The sequence below is a fragment of the Hippocampus guttulatus genome, chromosome 20 (genome assembly GCF_054856545.1).
Source record: "Hippocampus guttulatus isolate MCC_2025c chromosome 20, RoL_Hgut_1.0, whole genome shotgun sequence".
NCBI classification, from domain to species: Eukaryota; Metazoa; Chordata; class Actinopteri; order Syngnathiformes; family Syngnathidae; genus Hippocampus; species Hippocampus guttulatus.
In genome coordinates, this window is record NC_141280.1 from 6521452 (window position 1) to 6533961 (window position 12510).

Here is a 12510-nt window from a genome sequence, read left to right on the forward strand (position 1 = left end):
CAGACAACGCACAAAAAAAAATGAAAAGACTGAAAGCGGAAATGTGGTGTAAGTGAGCGGGATGGAATCCTACAGAGGCCCCCACACCCCCGCCCCTTATGCATTTTGGGGAGGGGAGGGGAAGGGCTTCATTTGCGTCCGCTACATGTCGTGTCCTCGGGAGGGGCTACCATGATATAAAGTCCTATAAAATGTCTTGATCTTGTACAAAAACAAAGTTTTGTTGGGTTTTTTTTTTGGTAGAAATCCTGCATTAAAAGAACTCGGAGAGACATTAGAAGCGTATTACATTGAGGCTTTTGAACCAAAAGCTTTGGCACGAGGAAAAAGACGGTACGATGAGTCGGCGAAGATGATTACAAAATATACACACCAGTTCGTAGTAAAAGTGTTTGGTGATGTCTACTCATCATCTTCTTCTAGATGGGATTTCTTCGGGGGTTTTTTTGTTTTTTTTTAAAATCTCCAAATAATCCTAAAGAAACTAAGGGGAAGGGATATATTGGGGTCACACAGAGATCGGACTGAAAAAAAACCCTACATCCTGTGTCACTATGTGTTTGTGTGTGTGTGCGCGTGTTGGTGTTTATTTGTCCACTCTTCAGTCCTCTTCATGTCCAGCTGCCTTCACAAAGTGACCATCACAGTGAGGTGACACTGCTCACACAGCTAGCTTGATTTCCACGGGAAACATCTCTCGACATAAATCAATGGTGCCCCTCTTCAACCCCCCCCCCCCCCCCCCACCAACTTCAGATGTGATGTCACCCAGCTCCACCCATTGCATTCCCGCACACAGAGGGGATTTTTTTTTTCCTTTCCTTTTTTTTTGTGTGTGTGTTTTTACGCCATGGTTTCCTTTCCCGGGAGTCTCCTGTCGTTGAACGTGTGCATATTGATGACTTCCTCCGTTTTAACGATGACGGGCGGCTGCGGCTTCTGCTTGAGACGACGCTGGCACTTCAGAGACACCCGCAGCTCGTCCATCATGGCGCTGCAGAAGGATCTCTGCACAGAAGCGGAGACGGCAAGCGGAGGAGCGTTTATGCCGCACTGCTCACGACGCCGATGATTACGCTCGCGGAGACGCGACATTAGGCACACCTGCACTGGAGACCCAAAATGACACGAAAACCAAAAGGTGATCGTCACTCGCCGTGAGTTGCCTCCATATAGTGAAATGCGCAGCTCTGATCTGGAAACATTTGTTTCAACAGCGTCCACACTTGGAGTGGTCCCGGATTCCATTTTTGAAAATGAAAACGACTGACGGCGAATGAGCAGTTAACATTGCAATAACAGTGTTCACCACTAGATGGCGGGACATCGCTCAAGAGCAACTCCAATAGAGTTGTTTAACACTTTCATGCACCCTGTAACCCGATAACACGATAAAGCTGTCCACTGTAGTAGCCGCTGTCCCCGAAAGGGTTAAAACCGTGATTGGCAACGCAAAAGTCTGGCTCCTCCCCATCTTGACGATTATGTTTGAAAACAATAATCTGTGATCTTGAATATGTTCAAAATGAATGGCGAGGGTTATTTTGTGTACATGACACGAAATCCCTTATATAGAATGTTATCACGGCTGTGCTCGGCCAACGTTGCCGAGACAAAATGACTTTAAAATCACTTTCAGATTACGCCGAATCCAATTTGGGCGTAGGAGTGTGACATGTAGGCGGCTTGGACAACAGGTAATTTCCTTTCATTTAAACACAGTTTGGCTGCTGCATGAATGACATCTTGTGCCTTTCTCTCTGAACAGGGTGATTATAGAAGAAGAAAAGCAAGCGGAAGTGTGCGCGGGCAAAGGGGAACAGAGGATAGAAGAGGCGGATTAAAAAAATAAAAAAGTAAAAAGTCATTGGTTTCATGTGACAGGTTGAGCAAATAGAGCAGGTGGGAGGCGGGGCAAATAAATGAACCACCACCTCGGCGGCGTGGATGTTTTGGCATTTGAAGTGATTCAAACACGGCGAGCCAGCATCTTGATTAATGATCGCTGAGATGTGCTCACAACGTACGCAGCCCGCAACAAAAAAAAAGAACAAACAAATGAGCAGTGAGATGGCAGGTGGAAAAACCCCCCAAAAGCATCCAGGTGAGAAAAAACGCGTGAGCTCACTGCATTCGGCAAAGTCAAACCAATGTCAAACTGAAATGTTGCGTTTGTGAACGACAACGGTGGGCACTCAGCACGGCACAATCAAGGTTAAACTCGCCTTAAAAACACAAAAATGGCAGGACCAGTTTTTGATTCTGGGCTATGGGAAATTGTTTTATTTGTTTACTTCAATAGGCATTGTGATGCCATTCTGATGTTTGCGCTTTGGCCACCAGGGGCAGTATAATATGTATGTATATACATACATACCATATTTTCCGCACTATAAGGCGCACTTAAAAGCATTCCATTTTCTCAAAAGTCGACAGTGTGCCTTATAATACGATGCACTTTCTATATGGATCAATATTCTGATTTCTTGGACGTAGCATCTTAAATGTTATGTAAAGCGCTTAGTTCCAGCTGCAGCGGTCTAATAGAACTTTCTTGGATTGTAATCCTTTAGTGTAGCTCCATCTAGTGGATGCATAAGGCAACTGCAGCCGCTATTGTAGCATCTATTCTGTAGGCCTTCTAATGCAGTGCGCCTTATCTTTAAAAACAGTTTTAAAATAAGCCATTCCTTAAAGGTGCGACTTATAGTCTGAACCGCCTTATAGTGCGGAAAATACAGTACATACTACATTCACATTTTTCTTCTTCAATATTAAAATTGCGATTTAATATAAGATCATTTTTGTCGGTTTCCCCCCTATCCATCCATCCATCCATTTTCCGAACCGCTCGATCCTCACTAGGGTCGCGGGGGGTGCTGGAGCCTATCCCAGCCGTCTCCGGGCAGTAGGCGGGGGACACCCTGAATCAGTTGGCAGCCAATCGCAGGGCACACAGAGACGAACAACCATCCACGCCCACACTCACACCTAGGGACAATTTAGAGCGTCCAATCAGCCTGCCATGCATGTTTTCGGAATGTGGGAGGAAACCGGAGCACCCGGAGAAAACCCACGCAGGCCCGGGGAGAACATGCAAACTCCACACAGGGAGGCCGTAGCTGGAATTGAACCCGGTACCTCTGCACTGTGAAGCCGACGTGCTAACCACTGGACTACCGGGCTGCCCGGTTTCCCCCCTATTCCTTTTTTTAAACAAACAAAAAAAATATGGTTTTGTCTAATCAACAAAATGTCATTCCCCCTTTTTATATTTAGTTTTACAGCTATCTTCATCTAGGAGTGGCACTCAACAGCTTGAATCAAGCACACTGGGCCTTTATTTTCAGGAATTGTTGGGTATCTGCCAAACTGTACATCATGTGTTTCCGGTACTTAAATGATATACAATGAAATGTATAAATGGATATTGTATGGCGGTAAAAAAAAAAAAAGAAGAAGAAAATGGTACCTTCTCGAGTTGGGCGTTCTGCTTGGACTTGTACAGCACCTCCCCCACGGCCACAAAGACAGACAGCACCAGGCCAGCGGCCAGCACGATGAAGATTCCGCCGATATTCTGCACCCCCAAAGCGCTGGCCTCTTTGCTCTCTTCTTCGGGGCAGCCGTTCCCCCGCCACCATTTCTCTTTCATCATGTGCAGCTTGCCCTCCTCCTGCAGCTGCAGAATCGCGATGGTGATCTTGTCCCTGTATGGAGAGCCTGCGGGAGACCACCAAGATGTCATCGGGTTGGGTTTTGTATGCGGACTCGACCGCTGGCGAACTAGAACAGGGAAACTACAGTTGTCACTGTGTCATTGTAGCAAAAAGAAAAAAAATGCGGTTTATCTTTTGTGAAAAAAGGAACCGATTTAATGGCACTCATGAAGAAACACAGCTCAAGTCTAACCGTTAACATAAACTTCTTTTGAAGTTAAGGACCGAGTATGAATGATTACGCTATCCAAAACACTGACAATGACATTTGTTCTTGTTTTGGTTATATCTGCGTAGCCCGCAGAGCGTGTTTAAATGCCGTTGAAAGTTGCAACAATTTTTTTTTAGACTGCAGTGACATTCTTGTCGGCGAGATGCTGCCTCAAAACGAGCCTACAGCTCGCCATGACCTCAACAAGTCAGAAGCCGAGCAGCACTGTGTTTATTTACAGATTAGGATAAATTATTATTATTATTACTATGAAAACATTTATGTGCTTGAGAAAAAAAAAACAAGGGCAGATTGGGGGGGGGGAGAATGAGAAAAGCTAACTCGCATCTGTGATTTTAACAATGGGTACAAATTTGTTGACCGATGTAATTGGCCCATCATATTTCATAAGAGGGACCTAACCGTGTCGAAAGTAGTTGACGCCCCCGCGCAAAATGCATATGATTGCCCGTATTGACAATTTTAACCACAACCTGTGATGACAAATGACATTCGTATCACGTAAAGCATCTTACGACACTATCCTTCAAAATGGCTTACGTTAGTTGATTTAAAAATGGCAAGGCTTAAGCTCCTCCCCCACATGCAAAGTTCATCTCTCAATACAGATGCACCCCTTCATATAATTCTTTGACACCAATGGATTGCTTGCCGATTAGATGGTATCTTTTTTTTTTTTTCTCGACTTGACACCTGTTCCTCAGTTGCACGGTGGCAAGCCTATTTACGGCTGTGTCATCGCATAATCTGTTACATATGGCTGCAGGCGAGGGGGTCCTCCTTCAACTCTCGCTAATCCTGATCTTCACAGAGTGACTCCCCCTTGCCACTCCGCGTTCCCATTAAGGCACAGGGAGTGGCGACAAAGTATCGGCTGCACAATTCCGGAGTGCCCCCCCCCCCCCCCCCCCCTCGTTTGCGCAAAGGGTACGCGCGCGCACTCAACAGCGGCCCAGCTGGGTGCACATTACACGGCGGTGGGATTATATGTGTATGTTTGAAATGGGGTTTCATTTTTTTGTGCATGGTTGAATAGCGTGAGTGTGTGTGTGGGTGGGTGGGTAGAGGGGGGCAGTCGGAGCTACTGGTGTGATCAAAGGAGGAGTTATTGTTGCAGAGCAGGGGACTTGTTCACGGCGGTTCCATACAATAGTGCCCCCCGCCCCCCACACACACATTTCCAAGAGAGAGATGAATCTTGTTTCATTCATTTGTAAACCATGACAAAAGCACGCTACATCTTCCTATTTCTGACTTAAAAAAAAAAAAAAAAAAAAGGAAATTCATATCATCAGTTTACAAAATGCACAAAACACAAAGGCAGCCTTTTGAACTCATTTCCATTTAGATGCACTTTAAAAATCACAAGCATGCATCGTTTTGAAGGGGGGGGGGAATGCCTGAACGACAATTAAAAAAGTAAATCAATCATGTGACGGTAATGAACGTAATAAGCCAAAGTTGGAAGGTTTTTGCAAAGCATGCTAGTTGTGTTTAATCGTTCCCCCATATGTTGCCGACTCACGACTGCAGTTTCAGGTCTTTTTTATTTTGCAGTTTATTCTCAGCGCCATCCATCATTTTCTGTTATCATCCATCATCCTTTCATCTTGCAGACTCCATTTATTTGGACACACAAAGGGCAGAGCCAGACAATTACGCAGAGATTTTTTTTTTTAGAAGCACGCACCAGGGTCCACAAGTAGTTGGACACTGAGTTCTGCAGATGTTGTCTTTGGCAAATAATAAAAAATGATATTTTTTTTCCTCACTCAAGTTTACTTACACAGCCTCAGCTGCACTAAAGCAGCTGCACTTCTTGCTTGGCTCTCGACGAAGGCGGACGCTTTTGCTTTCTGCTCCTGTCCCCCCACCCCCACCCCACCCTTCCCTGCTCGCCACTCAGTCCATGTGCTGTCTTTGTCTGACTTTTCCTAGCCTCCTGTCGTATTTTCATCCTAAAAACAAACATGGAATTGGTTGGCTGGTCTCTCGATGCCATCGACAACATTTTCTCGATGAGAAGAGCAGGCAGTGGGGAGCCTACTTGCCCCTCGGGGACTTTTGCTGCTGGGTACACCCTAGATCCTTGGAGGAAGCGGAGAATGGTGTGCCTGTCAACACTGTCCGTTGAGGATGTGGATGACATCTACATTTTCGGCCTTCCGATAACAGGTATGCTGCTGTTTGGTGTTAGCAGTTTCCTGATCTATCGCAAAATTCAACCGACGGGAGCGGCTCTATTGGAAGTGAAGAGGCTGCCGGTCTAAGGATGGCATAACGAGGATGTCCAACACTCAGACTCCGACTGTGCTCAACCACAAACTGTTGCGGTTTTGGAGCGTCTCTGCAAGATGGTCAAGAACTTGGAGAAACTGGAATCCGTGCTCAAATATTGACTGAAATCACGGATTTGGCTGATCGACGCCACTAAAGAGACATAAGCCACGGACTCAAGGCTGTCTTAAATTCTTGGGCAGCCTGCTACCAAAACAACATCTGCTATCTCGACCTTCCCCTGATGAAAGTACGCACGGAAGCTAGTCCCCCACCATCACCCCCTCCCTCATACATTCCCTTGTTTCACCGTCTTCATTGTTTATGTCTTGTGACCTGTTGTAACTGTCATATGCTTCTGCAGGAGTTTTTTGCCTCACTCAAATTATCCTCAAATGAGGGTAGTTCGAGCGTGTTTTTTTTTCTCCCCCTCTCCCTCCCTTGTTTCTTTCTGACTTTCGGGTTGAGTGAACGCTGGCGCGTTTTGGCTGCCGCTGCTCAACCCGTATTGTTTTGTGTTTTTTGTTATTGTAAAGTGTCCTTGGGTGTCTTGAAAGGCGCTTATAAATAAAATCTATTATTATTATTATTATTATTATTATTATTATAAAGCGTTCGACACAAAACAATAATAAAATAATAAGACAATCCAATCAGAAATAACCAAACACAATTTCCGTCTCCTTTCATTCACATATAGATTTTTCTACAATGCTGATTGCCATTTGGGTCACGAGGTGATCTGCAGCCTATCTCAGCCGACTTTGGGCGAGAGGTGGGGTACACCAAGGACCGGTTGCCGGCCAACTACAGTATAGGTATAGTTATAACTTGGAGTCATTTCGAGCGCAGTATAAAATGGCTGTCATTAACAAAACGGTGTATTTTGGCATAATTTCCTCAATTCAAACTCACAATCGACTCTAAATTTAGCCGCGGGATTATTTTACTCTGAAGGCACTGTGATGGTTTACTAAAGGCAACACAGTAATGTAAATGTTTCCAGACATGACTGCGTAGGCTCAGTATGTTGTTATTTAAATTTTTTTTCCACGCGGCAGTTAATAATAGCAAATCTTTGCTTCGGGACGTTCTTACAGTTGTAAACGTGTTGCTTATTTTCAAGCCAGTAGTAAAAATGTACTTGGGAAAACAATGACAAAAAGAAAAATAGAACGATAAAAGGCACGTTTAAAAAATGACGACCTCATACTTCATCATAATTATAGTAATGGATCCGGCGTCATGTGATAGTTTCACGACTCGGAAATGCAAGAATAGGAATGTGAGGCGATATCCGCCATCACCAAATGCAATCCGCTGTCTCCGTGGCAGTAAGAGGGTTGCTTTTTTTTATACAAGACAGTGTGCCATCAGCGTCATTTTTAAGCAGTTGTTTCAATGTAAAGTTGTAAAGATGCTGCCGCTTTCATAGATGCCTTTAGGCTTACACGAGCATGAAAGCGGGTTTAGTACAGTACATATAAAGGTCTATAAAGAAGGCATGTTTAACAACCAGCGCTACCCCGAGTGTGCTATCGACATGATTTGTAAGCTGTTGTTTTAAAGCCCCGCCCGACGGAGCGGCGAACCATTGCGAACATTAGCGACGTCGGCGAACGCTGCGTTCACGTAAAGGTTTGTCGGGCTTCATTCAAGCTCACCAGACGTTCGCCGGCAATTTTACAAAACATATTTAAAATTCCCTTGCGACAAGAAAAAAAAAACTGTTGGTGGACGTCTAGCAACCGTTTAAGCAACATTGAACGAACCCTGACGAACTTGAAGGAGAAACATTTCGCTGCTTTCGCAAATGGGGGTTAAGGTAAAACAGAAAAAACAAACATGACATATTATTGATTCAAAGTCTACTTCCACGCTTACGTGCGCTCACATGCTTGCGTGTACATATCGGCCCAGACAACCCCTCATTTGCATGTTCGTGTGCTCAAGCAGATGCTTCATTTGAAGGTGGGAGATCTCTCAAGTATCACAGACTCCTGATGGCGCCTCCCCCCCCCCCCACCTCCTCCCCCGTCCCGCCGCAAACCCCTTCATCATATTTCAAATGATAAATGATGGCCTAACAAAGGAGGCCTTGGATAAATGCTAATAGGATGAGTCCTCAGAGACAAAGATAGAGAGCCGCAGCCGCGGCAAATGGAAAAGTGTGACGCTTGACGCCGCGTGCATTCATAACTACCTTACAGATGTTGAAAAGCGTAAGGCATCCATCACTCCCACGCAGCCAAGCGGCTGCGATGCTAACGCATTGAGTCGATAGCTTTGCTTTTAGGAAAGGGATGGGGGGGTGTACCATGACACCGTCAGTGACTCTTCACTTTTTTTCTGGTCAAAACAATGTGAACAGGCAGAAAATTGTAATTCAGGGGCGAAGCTACGGGGTGCCCAAGGGTGGCCATTGGCCATGGTATTTCTGTTTTTTTTCAGTTTTTTTTCTAGGGGTGAAACAAATGAAAAAATGATATACGAATGCATTCGTTGAAATTTTATTTAGTTGAAAAATTTTTCTTTTCAATTTTAGTTGTAGTTTTCATCTTTCAATAGCTGCCGGGAAGGCGAAAACCCCCCCAAAAAACGGTTGGATACCGGTGAGGGGATCGACTTGTTTCCAGCTGTTGAACTGTTAGCCAAGCTAGCATTTAGTATTAGCCAGAGTAATAACATAACCACCAGTCGTCACACTTATTAGTGATGTTCCCTCCTCTGCTCGAAGCAACGAAATAAACAAATTCAAGTGAGACGTGGCCCTACCCGATATTTTGTATTCGGTCTGAACCTAGCATAATAGCGCTAAATCTATCAAATAAACATATGACACAATCAGAAGAATCTATTTGACATACAATGTTTGACGAAAATAATGCTCCTTATAACGCCTCCACCTTATTGATATGAAAATATTTTAAAATAGACCCGTTCATTAAACTTAATTCACATCCGATCGAACACACCCCATCGAGGGGGAAACAAACCAGTCTTGGATCAAAACATTAAATGACAAGGACGCCCAAAGTCAGAGGGAAAAAAAAAAAAAATCCTATTCTTTTGGACCGCTGCTGCATTTAATGATTAAAAGAGACATTTTCTATCACAGAGGAAACATTTGAAGGAGCGTAATCAGCTTTATTCTGAAACAGTGAGTCATGAATACACTCAATGTGAGCGCGAAATGAATTAGCGGGAAGTAATAACTCCTGCAAGCAGACGTCCTAATCTGTAGTTTTTATGCATTTATCAGTGCAGCACTTATCAGGGAAATGAAGGATTTGAAATATAGCCGGTTCCCGTTTGATACGCTGCCGCGTGGCAACCAATGAGAAGAAACCGGGGAAGGTCTGATGTCCATCTCAAGGACGTCCGTGTAAAGTCGGCGCCGCAGCGGGGCGATACATCACCGCGCCCCGCCTCGGCTTTGTTACAGCCGTGGCAATCATCGCATCTCTGCAGATCTATAACCGCGTCGCACTCATCAGCACGAGGCAGCTCCAGATGTGGATGGCCGGAATTAATCATCCGTATTTTGATGGCCTTCATATCGCCAGTGATGGATGCGGCTATTAGCCCCACCCCCCCCCCCTTCCTCGCTCCGCCACTCCCTCATTGATGCCCCGGCCACAAGTGCTCCCATTGGCCTCGTGGCGACCAGTTTAACCTTTACGGCAACTGGGACGGAAATCATCAGCAGCTTTCCCCTCTGGCACCCTTGAGATACATTTATCCACCCGCCAGCTGCTTTGCATACAGCGCAAACACAACAACGCAACACGGCACACTCCCCTTGCGTGAATGATGAGTGTCGCATAAAAAAAAAAGTTTGATACTTTTGAGAGTGTCTCATCTTTTTTGACAGGCGCAAACGGAGATGAGAAAAACAGACGCGCGAGCGGTCGGATTGTCATGCGATTGTTTGGCGCCGGAGTGTTTTGTTGAAGCGCTTAAACGCTCGGCTACAATTTACGCAGCGTCAAGGCGTAGGGGGGGGGGCATGGGGCGGCTGCGGTAAATTCACTTTCGAGCCTCTTTTCACTATTCTTCCCCCTCACAGTCGTAGCTCTTTGTGACATGAAAAATACGCTGAATCAAACCATTAGGGGAAATTCGCCAATATAAAGCCGTTGCTTGTCTAACATTGAGTAAATATGGAATGACATCTGCATAAGCTTTTTTTTTTTTTTTTTTTAAAGAAAGCATCAGTATTGAACATTTTACATCTGACGACAATGTTTTGACAGATTATAAGAAACAATAACAACCAATTTGTGTATTCCCGTTCATTTGAGCCGACATTTCGGGAAGGAATATGCTTTAAAAGTTCGACTTCAAAGTATCATTACAGTATATGGAATGTCTGAAAATCTTCTGAGACCTCAGTTCACTTAGTTTCTAGAACAGGGATGGGCGAGTGGCAGCCTGGGGAAGAAGCACATTGATCAAGCCCCACCCCCCGACCCCCACATTTTTAGAAAACGAAAAAAAAAATGCCCCCAAAAATATTGAAATAAAATGGGGGGGGGGGGGGAGTTGATTGGTGGGCCCTTGGCACCCAGGAAAAAAAAATCGTATATGGTTATTTTGTTGTTTGCTTCAAATCCTTTGTTCATGGGTTAGCATAGTGGATCTTAATAATATAAAAAACAACAATATATAATATACAATAGTTTGCACATATTTGGTCCATATGTAAAATTAGATTAGACATCCACATGAATTCCGGTAAAATGCCACCGGATGACTATTTTCTCACCATTACATATCTGTTATTTGCACGGGGAGTTATTTTACTTTATTTTAGTTTTGGTTCAACGTGCTTAAAATCTCTTTCGATTTATGTGAGACTTAAAATGTGAATGGTGACAGTCTAACACTAAAAGAACGCCGATTCACTTGACATGATTTCCTATTTCTTATTGAATTGGAACAACTTGACAGTGACGGAATGGCTTGCGTTCAGCTTTGGAGGTTCTACAATATATGAATGGGATGGAGGGGGGGGGGGGGGGGTGCTTTGTCTGCAGTGCTGCAGACTCGGCTTTCGATTTACCAGTCGATCTCCGTCATGAGCTTTGGGCCGTGACCAGAAGAACAAGCTAGTGGAAACAAGCTCAGCAGGGTGTCCGGCCTCTCCCTTAGAGATACAGAGAGAAGCTTGATCATTCGGCAAGCGCTTCGAGTCGAGCTGTTGCTCCTCTACATGGAGAAGATGTGGCTCGGGCATCCTGCTTAGTGAGGTGTTATCGCACCGGTAGAAGACCCCAGGGAAGACGCATGACATGCTGGAGAGACTACTGTTTTATCATCCAGCTGGCCGAGAATGGTCTTGGGGATCCCCGGAAGAGCTGCATGAAGTGGCTGGGGAGAGCTAAGCTTTTTACGTCTACTCTGCTAATCCCCAGATAAGCGGAAGGAAATGGATGGATGGAAAATCCCTCTCTTCATGTTTTGAATTGTCCCGCACTGATGCCAGTGTTGTATTGAGCAAAATAATGCTGCCTGGAGGAATTGTGTCATTGTAGCTTTTTGCTTGCGTCGTGTTCTATCGACAGGAAGAAGTTGAGACGGAATCAATAGCCGCGCATGCCATGTCGTTTTGCCAAATGCAATGAATCACAAATCAATTCCACGCAACCGCCTGATAATAGACTGGCTTCCCCGTCGCTTTCGAGAGAAGGGTGAGTGTCGCGCTCCTTACCCATCGGCGTTCCCACTCCGTAGGCTTTGGAGTCGATGAGGCCTCCGATCTGCGTGAGGTTGCAGTTGCGCTGGGTGACAAACTCAATGGTGGTGGACTCCATGAGGAAAGCGTACTCGGAGGTGAGGGCACGCTGGATGCCCTCCTCCACGTTTTTCACCATCACCGACTGCCTCCTGCTGTTCATGAACTCCCACATCTTGTCGTAGGTGGAGATCTTCGTCTTCTGCGTGAGAAAGATTGACAGGCGTTTGAGGGGGAATCCATGACGGCACTTCTGTTGATACTTCAACGAAAAATGTTTTGCACTGCAAAATGATCTGTGATAACATCTTTACATACATTAGTTTGGTTGCATGGTCTAGCTTAGCTTTCACATCCAAGGAGAACAGAGACTGAGGATAGGGTGCCTGTTCTCAGAAGTGTATTGTTGGATTGAAGTTGTTCTTTTTTTCTTTGCAGAGGAAAAATAATATATGCCTGTGAGTTTGTGTTATATTGTGTTACTGAACAGTTTGTGTTCAAATATCAGTTCTTTAAAGTGGTACAACACAGCCAAGTTAGTAATG

General features: G+C 44.9%; 1 protein-coding gene and 1 long non-coding RNA gene across 4 annotated transcripts in view; one reads left to right on the forward strand and one right to left on the reverse strand.

Moving 5' to 3' along the window:
• Nucleotides 1–740: 740 nt before the first annotated feature.
• Nucleotides 741–12510, reverse strand: part of LOC147187767 (glutamate receptor ionotropic, kainate 2-like) — a 65167-nt gene continuing 53397 nt past the window's right edge. For 2 of the 3 annotated variants that reach the window (XM_086100104.1, XM_086100103.1), the window contains exons 14-16: nucleotides 11942–12167; nucleotides 3473–3723; nucleotides 741–1008 (exon numbers count right to left, since the gene is read on the reverse strand). In XM_086100104.1, the coding sequence (XP_085956230.1) occupies nucleotides 844–1008; nucleotides 3473–3723; nucleotides 11942–12167 (642 nt within the window). In that variant the 3' untranslated portion in view covers nucleotides 741–843. Of the gene's footprint in view, nucleotides 1110–3472; nucleotides 3724–11941; nucleotides 12168–12510 lie in introns of all 3 variants that reach the window. The other variant, XM_086100105.1, reaches the window with a different exon arrangement.
• On the forward strand, nucleotides 945–1826 carry LOC147187768 (uncharacterized). Its single transcript, XR_015097636.1, has 3 exons — nucleotides 945–1141; nucleotides 1640–1697; nucleotides 1769–1826. It is a non-coding gene; the product is annotated as an uncharacterized LOC147187768 (long non-coding RNA).